Source organism: Pinus tabuliformis, chromosome 1_2 (genome assembly GCF_031772625.1).
Source record: "Pinus tabuliformis cultivar Carrire ecotype Pingquan chromosome 1_2, CPIR1, whole genome shotgun sequence".
NCBI classification, from domain to species: domain Eukaryota; kingdom Viridiplantae; phylum Streptophyta; class Pinopsida; order Pinales; family Pinaceae; genus Pinus; species Pinus tabuliformis.
In genome coordinates this window covers 821,601,785-821,620,206 of record NC_142298.1, presented here as the reverse complement: position 1 = coordinate 821,620,206, position 18,422 = coordinate 821,601,785, and the positions used below count along the sequence as shown (strand labels likewise).

The 18,422-nt window shown below is 36.8% G+C and overlaps 4 protein-coding genes across 7 annotated transcripts in view; 3 read left to right on the top strand and 1 right to left on the bottom strand.

The window, feature by feature from the left end:
• Positions 1–1,292: 1,292 nt before the first annotated feature.
• Positions 1,293–2,396, bottom strand: LOC149208448 (uncharacterized). Its single transcript, XM_089398344.1, has one exon. The coding sequence runs from the start codon at positions 2,394–2,396 to the stop codon at positions 1,293–1,295; it is 1,104 nt and encodes a 367-aa protein (XP_089254470.1).
• Positions 2,397–4,103: 1,707 nt separating this feature from the next.
• Positions 4,104–18,422, top strand: part of LOC149208442 (uncharacterized) — a 149,366-nt gene continuing 135,047 nt past the window's right edge. For 2 of the 3 annotated variants that reach the window (XM_089396057.1, XM_089396056.1), the window contains exon 1: positions 4,104–4,830. In XM_089396057.1, coding sequence (XP_089252183.1) covers positions 4,287–4,830 — 544 coding nt within the window. In that variant the 5' untranslated portion in view covers positions 4,104–4,286. Of the gene's footprint in view, positions 4,831–15,394; positions 18,384–18,422 lie in introns of those variants that run through there. The other variant, XM_089396055.1, reaches the window with a different exon arrangement.
• LOC149208447 (uncharacterized) lies at positions 4,836–9,358 on the top strand (the record flags this gene model as incomplete). The annotated part of the gene is made up of 4 exons (XM_089396614.1): positions 4,836–8,082; positions 8,228–8,689; positions 9,068–9,144; positions 9,265–9,358. Coding segments are annotated over 2 exons (3,699 nt in total), but the record flags the coding sequence as incomplete, so codon positions are not given.
• LOC149208446 (ABC transporter C family member 10-like) lies at positions 9,457–15,355 on the top strand. 2 transcript variants are annotated; one of them, XM_089396059.1, is made up of 7 exons: positions 9,457–10,603; positions 13,253–13,418; positions 13,513–13,833; positions 13,981–14,067; positions 14,247–14,852; positions 14,980–15,144; positions 15,248–15,355. In XM_089396059.1, the coding sequence occupies exons 1-5, from the start codon at positions 10,518–10,520 to the stop codon at positions 14,544–14,546; spliced, it is 960 nt and encodes a 319-aa protein (XP_089252185.1). In that variant the 5' UTR covers positions 9,457–10,517; the 3' UTR covers positions 14,547–14,852; positions 14,980–15,144; positions 15,248–15,355. The 2 variants fall into 2 exon arrangements, with proteins under 2 accessions (XP_089252185.1, XP_089252186.1); XM_089396060.1 differs by having other exon boundaries at positions 9,457–12,796.

Sequence of the window (18,422 nt, the reverse complement as noted above, 5' to 3'; positions counted from 1 at the left end):
GAGATTAGGGTATGTTATTATTTGTTGAGTGAGTATATTGAATTTGTCATTTACTGTGTGGCGTGGTGTGCTTAATGTTAGATCTGTAGGGTCTCTTAAAGTGTTTTTCATTCTGATCTCTTTTTACTTTACTTGCGGAAATTGTTACCTGGTATAGAATGAATTTTGTATGAAAAATGATAGGCTAGTGATCTATCATTCTTCCTTTGAATTATGCATATTCATGCTGTGTAATCTTCAAAATATTTTTTGTGATTTGAATTGGTCATTCTGATTTATACTTTGGCTTATGAGACTTTGTTTCTCTAGGCGATGACCATGCATCTTTTGATTCAGCTAGAACTTGAGTTTTGTAATATCGCACTAATTTCGATTTGTCACCTCTACCCTAACGATTGTGATGAAGGATGCACAATGTATCTGATGTCAAGCTGTAGGGGTTAGTGTGCTTTTTATCCATCAAAATTATTCTAGTTCTAAATGTTTGCATTGGTCTCAAAATGTGTTGAGGGCTTGAGAATTCAATATGCCCGCACTACTTATCATTATTAGAAGACCTCTATGATTTTGAAGCCCGCAGTAATGCATACATTTTTAGATAAATGGTAACACCTAGATTGACAAATTCATCTTTTGAATATTCATTTGATGTGTTTTCTTCCAGGTGTCATTTATTTCAAAGACATGTAATTGCTACAGTAAGAGAGAGAGTGGAAATATTTAAATTAGGTCTATTTTATTTGCACAATAAACTCACTTGAAAATGTGTGATGATGCTTTTAGTAAGCCAAGTTCTAATCTCCTCAAAGCTCTAGTGCATCAAGGTGGGTTGGATAGAATTAGTGCAAAATTGTTAAAAGAGTTTTATGTTTCTTAATCTGCTTTGCATGAAGAATGGTGTGGATTGACCTTGACTTTCTTTCAGCATTTACAATCTTCCTTTTTAAAGTTTAAGAATAAAAAGTCACTACACTCATTTAAAAATCACCAACAAATATAGCAAGAATATCTATAAATAATGACATAAAATATATGAGGCATATCCATATTGAAATATTAATTTTTGCAATGTTAAATATTATAAATTGCATTGGTCAATGCTATAACAACATTTTTTATCAAAATTTATGAAATGATTGAATTTTATAAATAATGCCAATATGTGAGCTTGCAGTGTTGTTGTTGTTGTTTTTTTTTAACTGGAACGGTTATGTTTTATTGATAGAAAACAGGTTGGGCAAAGCCTAAACAACCATTACAATTTTTAGAATTTACATTAGCTCTCTTTCTACTTAGGGGATGATTGCCATGGTCGATGTTTCTGCATTTATGCTGATCATTCCGTCCTGTAAAGTGCATCTAATATTCGCCAATCTGTCTGCTTCCTTGTTTAATCCTCTGAGAATGTGGAAGAATTGAATCGATGGAAAGTCTTTCAGAATTCTGGTCACTCTTGAAAGCTGTTTGTTTAGCACCGGGTCCTTGAGCCTTTTCTTGTTTACCATCGTTTTTATCAGCAGTTCTGAATCACCAAAGATTAGAATTTCTTCTGGATTTCCTTTTCTGGCCATTTGGCAGGCTTTCAAGAGGCTGAGAATTTCAGCTTGATTGTTGGTTTTCATTCCAAGACCCCAACTGAAGTCGTCTTTTTTCCCATTCTGAAAGAAGATCACCCCTCCTGCTCCAGACCTCCCTGGATTGCCTTTTGAGGCTCCATCGAAAAAAATGGTGCACTTGCCCTGAGATTTCCACCACTGCTGGAAGCTATCCTCTGATTCTCGGATCTGCCATTTTCCCTTATGCATTGGGCGGTTGAGTGCTGGAAGACTGGCCTTTCCTGTATAAGCATCCAACCACACCCTTTCTTCGGTTCGCAAGGAGTTGTCGTCTTTGACTGAGGAGTGGTTCAGAGTTTCTAAGAGGAGATTCTTTGCCTGTTCCGCCACTTTTGCTGCGGGCAATTCTGTGTTGTTAAATATTATTTCGTTCCGAGCTAACCAAAGTTTCCAGCAGACATACTTTGGTGCAGCTATCCACACCTTTTGCCAAATTGAGTTGCTGACTATGCTGAAGGGATATCTGTCATTCCAAGAGGAGAACATGGTGTCAATCGTGCTTTGAGTTGGAGGACACACGTTCAGCCCGGTGAGGAAGAAAGACCAGACCGCCTTTGCAAATTCGCAGGCTAAAAACAGATGATTTGCAGTTTCCGAGGCTCTTTTGCAGAGGACGCATCTATGTGGTCCAGCTATGTTCCTCTTACACAAATTATCTCCAGTCAGAATTTTGTTGTGGAACAGAGTCCAGAAGAAGAAGTTGATTTTGGGAATGCCGAAGTTGTCCCAAATCTGCTTCCACACGGATTCCGGGTGTGGCGAATCCTTTTTGCTCTGCATCTGATAATATCCTTGGCTGGCTGTGTATACTTCGGTCTTACCCCAGCCCCAAACGTCTTCGTCTTCTGTGTGCACCGGGGCAAAGTCAGAGATTGCGGCTTGAAGGACATCTAGCTCAGCTTGCAGTGTTGTTGGTACATACAACAACAACCATTAAACTCTCTAAATGTGATAATTATTCATGTGTCTTGTAACCCTTGAGAAAGTCGAACATTTTTTACTTGTGGAAAAAGGGAAAAAAAGTTGTTGAGGATCCCACCGCTAAAAATATTAAAAGAAAAATATTATTTATATTTTTCAAATTTTAATTTATGGTGTAATGATGGTGGTTATCTAGAGTTTTGATATCACTTTGATGGCTAGACAATAAAACCATACAATAATATAATAGATAGAACTGTTACTCTATAAATCAAATCAAGTTAATTAATTATTTGAAAATAAATCATTAAATAAACTCAAAATTATTAATAATTATTTTAATAGAAGTTTATATTTTTTAATAGGGCTTTTATAATTATCAAGAATTATTAGGTGGATGGGAGGGATTTAAAATCCATAGAATAATGTAGAATATTATTAGTAGGATGCACAAATAAAAAGTTAAGATTTACCTCCAAGATAGCTATGATCTTTTTTCTTTTCAATTAAATTGATTAATTATTTTTTATTTTTTACTAATAAAACTATATATTATTAATAAAATGTTAATATATTTATATAAGACTATTATATATTATCAATAAAATATCGACATACTTATATAAAAGTGAGGGAGGATAAATAATTAATTATTTTTTTATCATTTTTATTTATTTGTACAAACTTTTTATTTATTTCAATCCAATAAAAAAATAATATAAATAATCAATTATTTTTCATTATTTTTATTCATTTATACAATTTAAAAAATATACATATATAAATAATCAATTAATTTTCATTACTTTTATTCATTTTTACAAAAAATAAATGTTTTTCACTCATATTTCAATGTGAAAATGAAATAGAAAACAAAAAATAATTAATAATTAATCTAATAAGTAGTAAATATAAATACCTAATTATTTTAATATTTTTTTTAAATTTGTAGAAATTTTTCATTTTTCCTACTAATATTCTCAGATTAAAGTGTCATATAAAAAGTGAGTAATTAATCAGTTATTTTTTTTTTGTTAATCTATCTGTTTCTTTTTTCCATCAAAGTAAACTTAAATAATTAATTTTATTTTTAATATTTTATTATTTTTTTTCTCATATTCTCCAATTAAATATTGAAAAGTAATATAAAGTAAATATAAATTTTTACTTCGAGACTCTGAGACAGATTGCTCTCGCGATTCTGTCTTCGCCCCTCAATCACGGAGCTCTTCTTATTACGCCTCCTCGCACACGCCACACTCCCTATTATTTTTATTTCTCTTCACACATTTTTAAATATAATTTTACGTCTTTCCCATCTTCACTTTCTCCGGGCGGACTCGCAGCTTCACCACAACGGCAAACTAATTTTTTAATAAATTTGAGTTGCACAAGTAAATTAATTTAAAATAACAATTGTGCGTTAAGTAATTGACTCCAAGTAAAACAGGTATTGAATTCGTATATTCCAAAAGTAAATTATTAATTTAAATGGAAAATGGGTTTCGTAGGGATCCATTCCAGATAATGTGCACTTCAAAATGAGTGACTTTTCACGACTGTCGAAAGGACGGCTAAGGGATCAATCCACTTCCTATCTTCACTCCATCCACACCTCTCACGACCATTTCCTGTCCACTGAAATTCTGTGTCTCTCCTGAAGCTAAGGGACCTCCCCTTGCCCTTTATAAATACTCGTTGCCACAATCCCCATACCCACTGCAACGGAAGCCCTTCATTTCCATCGCCATGCCGTCTCCCTCTTTCACTTTGCCTGCGCTCTTTCTCCTCTTCCTTTTCCCTTTCTCCTCTACACATTCATTTCATTTTCATGATGATGCACAGTCCCTGTTAGCATTTAAGAAGCTCATTACTAGCGATCCCAATAATTCCTTGGCCAATTGGAGTCCCACAGTCCCCCTTTGCAATTGGTCAGCTGTTACCTGCGGTGGCCGTCATCCGGACAGAGTTGTGACCATCGATCTCGATGGCATGGATCTACGCGGCACCATCTCCCCTTCGCTTGGTAATTTGTCGTTCCTACGCTCACTCGATCTTTCGGGAAATAGGCTCCACGGTCATATCCCACCTCAATTGGGACGCCTCTTTCGTTTGAGGTGGCTCTTGCTTCCCTATAATCAATTGGAAGGAAATATACCACATCAACTCAGCAGCTGCAGAAATTTGGTTTCGCTGGCGCTCTCTTACAACAATCTGAGCGGAAATATCCCCGGGGAGTTGTCTTCCCTGTCACATTTGCAAGAGCTTTACTTGGGAGCAAACAGTCTAACAGGTACCATTCCCTCTTCTTTAGGAAACCTTTCAGCATTGATTAGTTTAGAAATTGCTGAAAACAGTTTGGTTGGTCCCATTCCGCCACAACTGGGCCTTCTCACCCATCTGCAAACTCTTTACCTTTATACAAATGAATTGTCTGGCAGCATTCCCCCTTCATTGTCCAATATCTCCACTTTGACTGACTTGGCAATTTCCACCAACCACCTCACTGGCAGCATTCCACAAGAACTGGGCCTTCTCACCCATCTGCAAACTCTTTACCTTTATACAAATGAATTGTCTGGCAGCATTCCCCCTTCATTGTCCAATATCTCCACTTTGACTGACTTGGAAATTTCCACCAACCACCTCACTGGCAGCATTCCACAAGAACTGGGCCTTCTCACCCATCTACAAACTCTTTACCTTGATACAAATGAATTGTCTGGCAGCATTCCCCCTTCATTGTCCAATATCTCCACTTTGACTGACTTGGCAATTTCCATCAACCACCTCACTGGCAGCATTCCACAAGAACTGGGCCTTCTCACCCATCTGCATACTCTTTACCTGTATACAAATGAATTGTCTGGCAGCATTCCCCCTTCATTGTCCAATATCTCCACTTTGACTAACTTGGAAATTTCCGCCAACAACCTCACTGGCAGCATTCCACAAGAACTGGGCCTTCTCACCCATCTGCAAACTCTTTACCTTGATGAAAATGATTTGTCTGGCAGCATTCCCCCTTCATTGTCCAATATCTCCACTTTGACTGACTTGGCAATTTCCACCAACCACCTCACTGGCAGCATTCCACAAGAACTGGGCCTTCTCACCCATCTGCAAACTCTTTACCTTGATGAAAATGATTTGTCTGGCAGCATTCCCCCTTCATTGTCCAATATCTCCACTTTGACTGACTTGGCAATTTCCACCAACCACCTCACTGGCAGCATTCCACAAGAACTGGGCCTTCTCACCCATCTGCAAACTCTTTACCTTGATACAAATGAATTGTCTGGCAGCATTCCCCCTTCATTGTCCAATATCTCCACTTTGACTAACTTGGAAATTTCCACCAACCACCTCACTGGCATCATTCCACAAGAACTGGGCCTTCTCACCCATCTGCAAATTCTTCACCTTCATACAAATGAATTGTCTGGCAGCATTCCCCCTTCATTGTCCAATATCTCCACTTTGACTCAGTTGGACATTGCCGACAACCACCTCACTGGCAGCATTCCACAAGAACTGGGCCTTCTCACCCATCTGCAAATTTTTGCCCTTCCTGTAAATGAATTGTCTGGCAGCATTCCATTAGAATTGTGTGCCAAGCTCAACAACTTGAATTACCTCTCTTTATGGGGAAATCAACTTAGTGGGAACATACCAAATACCATTGGGAATTGTTCCAAACTTGAACAACTTGCTCTACACTACAATAAGTTGAGTGGGAGTGTTCCAATAGAGTTGGGTAACCTATTCCTCCTTGAAAGATTATACTTGCATAATAATGAGCTTGATAGTGATAGCACCACAAAGATGCTCTTTCTTGTATCTCTTACGAATTGTTCTCACCTACGACAACTACACTTGAGTGACAATAAACTAAGTGGTGTATTGCCCCTTGCCACAGGGAGACTTTCCACCAATTTGTCTTACTTTTCATTAGCAAACAACAAAATACAAGGAAACATTCCTCCACATATTGGCAATCTTAGTAGCCTAATCTTTCTAAATTTAAGTGGAAACTTTTTAAATGGTACCATTCCACCATTTGGAAACCTTACAAAATTAGAAAGATTGGACTTGGGAAACAATGAATTAGAAGGTAACATCTCCAATCAATTTGAACAATTACAAGGACTTGGTCTCTTGGACATTAGTAGAAACAAACTCACTGGAAAGATTCCCAATTCCCTTCCACCGTCTAAACAACTAAGAAGACTCTTACTTCATGACAACAAGTTATCAGGGAGTATACCTGCCATCTTAGGAAACTATATAAATTTGGAATTGCTTGACCTGTCTCACAATATGCTCACTGGAAGCATTCCACGAGAAATTGCTAAACTTTCTAATCTACAATTCTATTTGAACTTGTCATGGAATTTATTAGATGGCTCGTTGCCCATGGAGATTAGTAAAATTGCAATGGCTCAAGCTATAGACATTTCCTCCAATCACTTGACTGGGCTCATTCCACCTACACTTGGAAGTTGTAGTGAACTACAAACATTGAATTTATCTAGAAATGCCTTCCAAGGCTCTATTCCAGATTCACTTGGAACTTTACTAAGTCTTGTGAACCTAGATCTCTCTTTCAACTCCTTATCAGGTCCAATACCAGTGACTCTCCAAAAATTGAAAATGCTTCAGTGTTTGAATTTGTCTTTCAACAATCTCACAGGGGAAATCCCAAAAGCGGGATTTTTTGCAAATCAAACAATTATCATGTCCTTCATTGGGAATCCAGGTCTTTGTGGACCAAAAGTATTCATGTTACCTGCATGTCCAACATCAAGAAGTCATTTTGCACTTGTGAAGAAAATACTATTTCCAATGAGTGGAGCTATTGTTTTTATACTATGTTGCTTACTTTTGGGGTTCCTTTGGAGACGAAATATACATGTGCAAAGCTTTGATTCCTCAGAATCCATTTTTCAAAAGTTAGAGCACAAAAGGATCTCATTTCAAGAGCTTCACATAGCAACCAATGGATTCACCAGGAGCAACTTGTTGGGATCAAGTAGTTTTGGATCTGTTTATAAAGGAATTTTGAGTGATGGCACAATTGTTGCTGTGAAAGTTTTCCAATTGCAAAATGACCAAGGTGAGAAGAGTTTCAAAGCAGAGTGTGCTGTCTTGCAAAAGATTCGACATCGAAATTTGGTGAGAATCATAACCTCCTGCTCCAACCTCCATTTCAAAGGTTTAGTGTTCCAATTTATGTCTAACGGAAGCCTAGAGAAGCATTTGTATCATGACAGAAATGACAACAATGATGAGGAAGTGTGTGGCCTCGGATTAAAAACACTACTAAACATTGCCATTGATGTGGCCCATGCCATTGAATATCTACATCATTATTCTCATGTGCAAGTAGTGCATTGTGATATAAAACCCAGCAATGTGTTGTTGGATGAAGACATGATAGGCCATGTGACAGATTTTGGTCTTGCAAGATTGATTGGTGCAGACTTTGGTGACTCACTTACTTCAACACTTACTTTGAAAGGGTCTATGGGTTACATTGCTCCAGGTATGGATTTTTTTAAAATTAGTTTTAATTGTCATTTTTCATCAACAATTTTGTATACACTAGTGAGATAAATATTGTCATTTTTCATCAACAATTTTGTATACACTAGTGAGATAAATATTTATTGAGGTTTCCTTTAATGCAGAGTATGGATTGGGTGAGAGAGTTTCTACCAAAGGAGATGTTTACAGCTATGGCATTATGTTATTGGAAATGCTTACCAGAAAACGACCAACCAACAACATGTTTATTGGAGACCTAAACATGCACAAGTGGGTGAGCCTAGCATTTCCAAACAAAGTTAAGGAGGTGATTGACAACAATCTGTTTAGTGCACAGGATGGAGCTGGATTTGAAGAAAATAATATACACAATTGTCTACTTTCTTTGCTACGAGTTGGTTTACTTTGTTCAAAAGATTCACCTGATGAACGGCCAACTATGAGAGATGTGGTAATAGTGTTGGAAAATCTCAAAGAAGATTTGGTGGCAAAAACAATTGCTATAAGAAGAAGTATATCCAATTTACTTGGCCATACAAATGCACCAAATATAAATTCCATAACATCAAATGACCAAAGTTCTTCTACATTCTAGTGTGAAAATTGTAAGTACAAAATATTTCAATCTTATCATTATTTTTTCAATCTCATATTTATTTTTTATTTTAAAAATTTCAAACAAATTTATGTTACCATGTATTATCTATTTATGATTACCCTGAATATGAAATTTAGATGCTTTTTCAACAGTTGATTAAACAGACTGTAAATTTACATTTGGTTAAATTTATTCTCCTTTCATGGTATTTATAAATTAAACTAGCTTCACAGAAATGGAAAAGAAATTAATTGCATTCTGTTAGTTTACAGTGGGAAGTGGGAAGATTTATATCATGAAGTTGCTACTTATTATACAATTTTTTTGACCTCTTAAGATTAAGTATATTCCCAGTATGTATTAATCAATTTTCGATACTCTACAGATTTTTGCAGGTTTAAAAATGGAGCTTTAATCCCAAGACAGTCCCAGGAGCTTCGAACAATTAGTCTTTTCTCACAGGCATGTTAAAAGTTCTTATTGTTTCAAAATTTGAAGTCACCATGAATCGTTATCCATATTTCAGTATTCTCAATGCTCGGTTCATCTCCCAGGTTAATGAAATCGTTATCCATTTTTCAGAAATTTCAATGCCCTCTTCAATGGACGTTTTTTCATTGCTCTCTGAAATGGAAAAGACGTACTCTTTCATCGATCATGATCGGTGACTTCTATATATTGAGCTGCTACTTCCATCGTGGCAGACGTACTCTTCCAGGATTGATTTTTTCCCTAATAATTATGCACACTCTTTCATCGATTATGTAGAGGAAAACTATGCAGACTCTTTCAGCTCTTCTCAATGGACGTTTTTCAATGCTCTGAAATGGAAAGTTGTGGGTTCATCATCTAAAGATGAGCTCCCAATAATGTAGAGGAGGCTCTGCTTTGGGTACAGGAAAACTATGTAATGACATTTTGTTTTACGTTCTGAATGGGTACCTCTCAATTCCAAATTTAATTATTTGAGAGGTTTTTTTATAAAATATTAAATGCTATGTTTTTTATTATTTGATTAATATAATTCATTGGTTGATTCTAACAATCCTATAGCTGGAATTCTTGGAATTAATGACATTTGTTGATTATGGAATTCCTCACATTTCAGAAATAGCCTTTATAATATTTGGTTATTCTGAAAAATTAGATCTTTGGAATAATGGATATTTTATTTATTAATTTTAATTAATATAGGGTGGTTTTTTTTCATATTTTGTATAATAATGAATATTTTTTAAATATGAAGTATAATTTGAGTGGACTTATTTATTAAAAAAAATCATTTTCTGGTAAGATATAGATTTGAATTTGAAATGGTAGAATATATACTTATTGGTAATATAAATAATGAAATTGTTATGTAGAAGCAATTTTTTGTTTACAAACAAGAGGGCCTCATACAATAACTTGATGTTTGGCTATACTAGAATATCAAAATTAGATTATTGTTATTATTATTATTATTTTAAACCATTGTGAATGGGTAACTTGTTGGAGTAATTTGGGCTAGAAACCACAATGAAATTAATTTAAATATATTTTTTTCAAAACTTTTAAAATAAACTAAGTTTATTTTGTAATGATTTTATAGAGAAAATGAAATACAATATAGAGGATAGGGGTTTTGAAGTCCAACAAAGATGGAAGGAGACATACCCCAGTAGATGATTTTCTTGATGTCACATCTCAAAGAAGATCCCTTTACTTTCCAGAGGAAAATCTTGCAGTGAACCCTCTGAAGATTGAAGATAGCAGAAAGTACTACTTTTATCCTGGCAGAGAATGGTGTGACACAGACAGCAGGTCCATACAGGCACATGGCGGAGGAATAATTTATGTTGAAGAGACTTAGACCTTCTACTGGTATGGAGAGAATAAAGATGGTCGAAGCTACCGTATCCACAGGAAAGGAACTGCACGAGTGAGTTAATTGTTTCTTTCACTTCTGCCGCTCTGAATGATGGATTCTATGCTATTATTTGTCTTCCTATGCATTTCATGAAAATGGACATATTTTTATGCTCTTCTGGTAATTTTATTTATGTAGTTTTAAGTCGACAGAATGTTTGCAGAGATATTTCTGGATCTACATTCATGTAAGAGTTGTTGTATGATTCTGAACATTTAAGTTAGCTTCCCATTGTGAAAATTTACCATATCATATTCATTTGTATAAGTCCTTGATTGAACACTCTATTTCTGGCAGATTTTAAATGCTGTGGTAGAATCCTCTGCACAAGACCTTAGATGTAGATGCCAGGTTGACATTTTGAAATTTGTATACTAGTAACTTTTATGGGTGTTGAATCTCTTTTCAGCAATGGAGAAGCAATTCGAAAACAAACATGAATTATGCTAGAATTGAGCCAGACAAAAATAGTTGGGGTTGGAGCTGGTTAGAACGTTGGATGGCTGCAAAGATTTGGGAGAATAGACTCATGGAACAAGCCCAAATGGATGCTTGTGAAATTCAGTCTCTCAAAAGCTATGATGATGCTGGAGAGAATCTGAGGAAATCTCATCAACCAGGCAAAGTTAAAGTTCGCAGAAACAATATTAGTGTTCGTGTTGGAGAGTAAAATTTTGAGTTCAAAAGCCGCAGTGCTCAACTGTTGATTAGATTCTTGGTTGGTGGCTGTGAGGAGCTAAAAGTTTGGTTTGATCTGGTGATTGGAGACATGGTCAGCTGGATTGCATTTGAGTCTTTGAGAAAGCCACTTACTAGAGAACTGTGTTTAAGGGAAAAAACAAATCTATAGCAGAAGCAAAAGAGCATGAATTTTCAGCTAAGCTTCTGGCTGTTATCTTAGCTGGCCTTGCAGATTCAAGGCATAATGGGAGTATTTCTTTACAGAAGCCAAACAAAGATAACTGGGATATATCAAAACATTCTTGGCTGTATTCCTGCAGGCATATTGATGGTACGATATGAGTAAGGAGTGTGTACACTTTAAGTTAGTGATTTGAGATGGGATTTCTTTAATAGTGACGTTATTGGGCTTCTTGCCCAGTTTAATACTGTGTAAAGATTTCAACTTGGAATGAGATTCTATATATATATCTAACGCTTATATGTTTTCTTTCTGCATTTTTTTGAACTTTATAATACAATTGTAATGATCTTATGGTCAGTTGTAGTTCATCCAGGCTAAATAATTGTATTTTGGTGTTAGCATTTTTAGGTTCTTAGTTATCCCTCCAGTCTTTCCATATATTAGCTGATGCTTCTATATAAGCAATGAATTTTTGATCTGAACACAAATGTGCTCCCTTTTCGGATTCCTGTAATTTCACTGTCAAAAAAAGTGATGTTGGGAAACAAGTACCAAAAAAGATATAATTTAAGAGAGATGTTCAGCAATCCATGACATTTTTCAGGTATTTACTCAGAAAGGCCTATAATTAGGCTTGCTTGAGGATGCTTCTGATTTGTGTAGGAATGTGATATAATTTGTTTATTTGTAATAACGTCATATTGATTGATGAACTTGTATTTTTATTCATTTTCTGGCATCCCACATACTTAGCCCAAGCCTTTCGTTGTATAACTTGACATTGATTGTTCGAATTCCTAGGGATATTGTTCGAATTTTTTTGACTCATATAATCTTATTTTTAATATAAATGGTTTTCTTGTCTTTTAATGGCAGAGTGTTTGAGAGCCCATCCATTTGCGGAAATCTCAATGGGAGAACCCTTAAATTATATGGGAGGCATCCATGACAGAAATCATTACTTGTCCTTTAATGACAGGGAGTATACGAGGTCATCCATTACATAAAGTTTATGGGGGAGCTGGATGTTTCATTTAGTGGCTTAAGTATTGCAATTATATATATGTATATCTATTTTTGACCTTATGGGATTTTTGGTGTATTGGATAACTTTCAGTGAATTTGGCAATGTGTTAGACAATAGTAGTGCAGGGTATTTCGTATGGTTCTATTCCTTCTTGATTTTGATTGGAAGTTGCAGAGGGTGCGCTAACACAGATTTGACGGTTTAGTGAATTTGGCAATTTGTCAAACAATATTACTTCAGGGTGTTTCTTATGGTTCTGTTCTTTCTTGACTTTGATTGGAAATTGAAGACAATATGCTAACATGGTTTTCAGGTAATGCTATGCATCTCTTCTACTAGCAGAGAAATGAACCTTTGTTTCTGTATGGAAGGGCAGGTTTCTGCCTTATCTTGGTGTGGTTTTTGGATAATTATATGTTGAAGTTTCTCTTGATTATAGCCATACTCAAGTCATTGTTTGTCTGATTTGGTGAATATAAAGTATTTGGGTAAATCTCTGGTAAATGGGCTTCCACTTCATTTGTGGACTTCTAGGTTTTATATTAGACCATGTGAAAGGAGGTAGAACACCATGTAATTCTTACTTCCCAATGCCAATAATGGACATACAAGTCCCATCATCAAACATTTATCTCAGTTTCAGAAAGAGCACGATGATACGTTGCTAATAAAACAATGTAACTGTATTTTTCTGCTTTGGCAGTCTTTTTGTCATTCTTGGAGGCAATTAAAAGACAATGAATCGTTCTGACCACTCTCTTCTTATCAGTTCTGCAACAATAAGTTGGGATTCCAGTTCATCAAAGCCCGCATTGAGAAACATAAATATGGAGGTTAAACATGGCCAAAAATTGGCAATTTGTGGAGAAGTTGGATCTGGAAAATCAACTCTTTTAGCTGCAATACTTGGAGAAGTACCAAAGTTAAGGGGCAGTGTGAGTATGAATTATTTACCTCCTTACCTTAACATTGTCAACCATTTAAATTGATTGATTCTCTTTCTTATTGTTCTCAACCCTGCCTCTGCAGTTGCAAGTCTGTGGCACCCTCGCATATGTTTCTCAGACTGCATGGATTCAAACTGGAACAGTACGAAACAACATATTATTTGGGCGTCCCATGGACGAGCAGAAATATCAGGAAGTTATCCTCAAGTCTTCGCTGGATAAAGACCTCCAGAATCTTCCCTTCGGTGATCAGACTGAAATAGGAGAAAGAGGTGTCAATCTCAGCGGTGGCCAGAAACAGCGGATACAGCTTGCCCGTGCCTTATATCAAGATTCTGATATTTATCTATTGGATGATCCTTTCAGTGCTGTTGATGCTCATACAGCTACTAGCCTGCTTAAGGTTAATATGGCGATTTCCTTCTAATATAAAGGTTTTTAAAGTTATTATGTAGCTGTTACTAATTTGCTTGTTGCACCTTTATACAGCAATGATTTTCATTTTCTTTAGCTTTCGCAGATCCTATTAATCACGGATTTTGATGTGTAGGAATACATAATGGGAGCACTGTCAAACAAGACAGTAATCCTTGTAACACACCAAGTTGATTTTCTCCCGGCATTTGATGCTATTCTGGTTAGTAAACAGTTGTCCTAGCCATGTGGAAGCTGTTTGTTTGCTTGTATACAACATTTTGACGAAGTTTTTTAACAGATTGCACATAATTATAACTCCTGTAATTTTAACATATCTAATGCTCATAGCTTTGGCAATTTTTCTTTGAATTTCTACACTAAAGTTTCTCTCTTTTGTAGTTGATGGTAGATGGGGAGATTCATCAAACTGGGAAATATCAGGAACTGTTGGTCTCGAGTGAAGTATTTAGGGAGCTTGTGAATGCACACAAGAATATTGTTGGTTCCAATGAATCAACAGCCACGATGCCATCCACAAAAGATGAACCGATTAATGACGAGAGAGAAATTCAAAGGAGCAAATCACAGAAAGAACGACTGATTTCAAATAGAGCTCCCAAGGGGGATCAGCTAGTTAAAAGGGAAGAGAAGGAAGTTGGGGACACTGGTTTGAAGCCATATATTGACTATTTGAAATAGAATAAAGGTTTCTTATATTGTTCTTGTGTTGGTCTCGGTCATCTTATATTTCTGATTGGGCAGATTTCAGGAAATATTTGGATGGCTGCAAAGGTGCAAAGTCTTCAAGTTAGTGTATTAAGTTTAATAACAGTGTACTCAGCCATTGGGTTCACATCTATATTGTTCTTATTCCTTCGGTCATTGCTTTGTGTTATTTGGGGGCTTGAGGCATCAAAGTCCTTCTTTTCTGAGCTTCTGAGTTCTTTATTCCGAGCACCAATGGAATTTTTTGATGCAACTCCATTGGGAAGAGTTCTGAGCAGAGTAAGTATTTTATGTAATCACCGTGGGCTTCCTTCTTTTCTTTTCGCTCCTTAAAACAAAAAGTGAAATTTGATGTACATCAGGGTAGTAAACTACTGACATTTATCTTCCCCACCTCCTTTTTCAGGTTTCTTCAGATTTCAGCATTCTCGATGTAGACATTCCTTTCTCTTTTGTCTTTGCCATGTCGTCTACCATGAATGCTTATAGCAGTCTTGGAGTTGTGGCTGTTGTAACATGGCAAGTTTTGTTTGTAGCCATTCCAATGATTTATTTGACCTTTCAAGTCCAGGTAAAACGCCACTTCACGCAAGTTTCTTGAGAAGACTCTGTACTTCACTATGAATATTGTGAGAGAAGCTATAATTGATTTTTTGTTTGTTCAATTTAATCAGAAATACTATTTTGCCTCTGCTAAAGAACTGATGAGACTGAATGGTACAACAAAATGAGTGACTTTTCACGAGTGTCGAAAGGACGGCTAAGGGATTCATCAATCCACGTGTCTACGCCACTTCCTATCTTCACTCCATCCACACCTCTCACGACCATTTCCTGTCCACTGAAATTCTCTGTCTCTCCTGAAGCCCTTAAGGGACCTCCCCTTGCCCTTTATAAATACTCACTCGTTGCCACAATCCCCATACCCACTGCAACGGAAGCCCTTCATTTCCATCGCCATGCCGTCTCCCTCTTTCGCTTTGCCTGCGCTCTTTCTCCTCTTCCTTTTCCCTTTCTCTGCGCATTCATTTCATGATGATGCACAGTCCCTGTTGGCATTTAAAAAGCTCATTACTAGCGATCCCAATAATTCATTGGCCAGTTGGAGCCCCACAGTCCCCCTTTGCAACTGGACTGCTATTACTTGCGGCCGCCGTCATCCAGACAGAGTTGTGGCCATCGATCTCGATAGCATGGATCTACGCGGCACCATCTCCCCTTCTCTCGGTAATTTGTCGTTCCTACGCTCACTCAATCTTTCACAAAATAAGCTCCACGGTCATATCCCACCCCAATTGGGACGCCTCTTTCGTTTGAGGTGGCTCCGGCTTTACCGCAATCAATTGGAAGGAAATATACCACATCAACTCAGCAGCTGCAGAAATTTGGTTTGGTTATCGCTCTCTTACAACAATCTGAGCGGAAATATCCCCGGGGAGTTGGGTTCCCTGTCATATTTGCAAGAGCTTTACTTGGCAGTAAACGACCTCACAGGTACCATTCCCTCTTCTTTAGGAAACCTTTCAGCATTGATTACTTTAGATATTGCTGAAAACACTCTGGTTGGTCTTATTCCACAACAACTGGGCCTTCTCACCCATCTGCAAATTCTTTACCTTTTTACAAATGAATTGTCTGGCAGCATTCCCCCTTCATTGTCCAATATCTCCACTTTGACTGTCTTGGCAATTTCCACCAACCACCTCACTGGCAGCATTCCACAAGAACTGGGCCTTCTCACCCATCTGCAAACTCTTCACCTTTCTGAAAATGAATTGTCTGGCAGCATTCCCTCTTCATTGTCCAATATCTCCACTTTGATTATCTTTGACATTTCCGAAAACAAATTTACAGGGCACATTCCATTAGAATTATGTGCCAAGCTCAACAACTTGAATTACCTCTCTTTATGGGGAAATCAACTTAGTGGGAACATACCAAATACCATTGGGAATTGTTCCAAACTCCAAATACTCATTCTATCCTACAACAAATTGATTGGGAGTGTTCCCCTAGAGTTGGGTAAACTATCCCTCCTTGAAAAATTAGGCTTCCACCATAATGAGCTTGAGAGTGGTAGCGCCACAACCATGCCCTTTCTTGAATCTCTTACCAATTGTTCTCACTTACAAAAACTAGCCTTGAGTGACAATAAACTAAGTGGTGTCTTGCCCCTTTCCATAGGGAGACTTTCTACCAATTTGTCTTTCTTTTCATTAGAAAACAACAAAATACAAGGAAACATTCCTCCACATATTGGCAATCTTAGTAGCCTAATCTTTCTAAATTTAAGTGGAAACTTTTTAAATGGTACTATTCCACCATTTGGAAACCTTACAAAATTAGAAAGATTGGACATAGGAAACAATGAATTAGAAGGTAACATTTCCAATCAATTTGAACAATTACAAGGACTTGGTCTCTTGGACATTAGTAGAAACAAACTCACTGGAAAGATTCCCAATTCCCTTCCACCGTCTAAACAACTAAGAAGAATCCTACTTAATCACAACCAGTTATCAGGGAGAATACCTATCATCTTAGGAAACTATATAAATATGGAATTGCTCGACCTATCTCACAATATGCTCACTGGAAGCATTCCACGAGAAATTGCTAAACTTTCTAATCTACAATTCTATTTGAACTTGTCATGGAATTTATTAGATGGCTCGTTGCCCATGGAGATTAGTAAAATTGCAATGGCTCAAGCTATAGACATTTCCTCCAATCACTTGACTGGGTTCATTCCACCTACACTTGGAAGTTGCAGTGAACTACAAACATTGAATTTATCTAGAAATGCCTTCCAAGGCTCTATTCCAGATTCATTTGGAACTTTACTAAGTCTTGTGAACCTAGATCTCTCTTTCAACTCCTTATCAGGTCCAATACCAGTAACTCTCCAAAAATTGAAAATGCTTCAGTGTTTGAATTTGTCTTTCAACAATCTCACAGGGGAAATCCCAAAAGAGGGATTTTTTGCAAATCAAACAATTATCATGTCCTTTGTTGGGAATCCAGGCCTTTGTGGACCAAAAGTATTTATGTTACCTGCATGTCCAACATCAAGAAGTCATTCTGCAGTTGTGAAGAAAATACTATTTCCAATGGGTGGAGCTATTGTTTTTATACTATGTTGCTTACTTTTGGGGTTCCTTTGGAGACGGAATATACATGTGCAAATCTTTGATCCCTCAGAATCCATTTTTCAAAGGTTAGAGCACAAAAGGATCTCATTTCAAGAGCTTCACATAGCAACCAATGGATTCAGCAGGAGCAACTTGTTGGGATCAAGTAGTTTTGGATCAGTTTATAAAGGAATTTTGAGTGATGGCACAATTGTTGCTGTGAAAGTTTTCCAATTGCAAAATGACCAGGGTGAGAAGAGTTTCAAAGCAGAGTGTAGTGTCTTGCAAAAGATTCGACATCGAAATTTGGTGAGAATCATAACCTCCTGCTCCAACCTCCATTTCAAAGGTTTAGTGTTCCAATTTATGCCTAATGGAAGCCTAGAGAAGCATTTGTATCATGACAGAAATGACAACAATGATGAGGAAGTGTGTGGCCTGGGATTAAAAACACTACTAAACATTGCCATTGATGTGGCCCATGCCATTGAATATCTACATCATTATTCTCATGTGCAAGTAGTGCATTGTGATATAAAACCCAGCAATGTGTTGTTGGATGAAGACATGATAGGCCATGTGACAGATTTTGGTCTTGCAAGATTGATTGGTGCAGACTTTGGTGATTCACTTACTTCAACACTTACTTTGAAAGGGTCTATGGGTTACATTGCTCCAGGTATGGATTTTTTAAAAATTAGTTTTAATTGTCATTTTT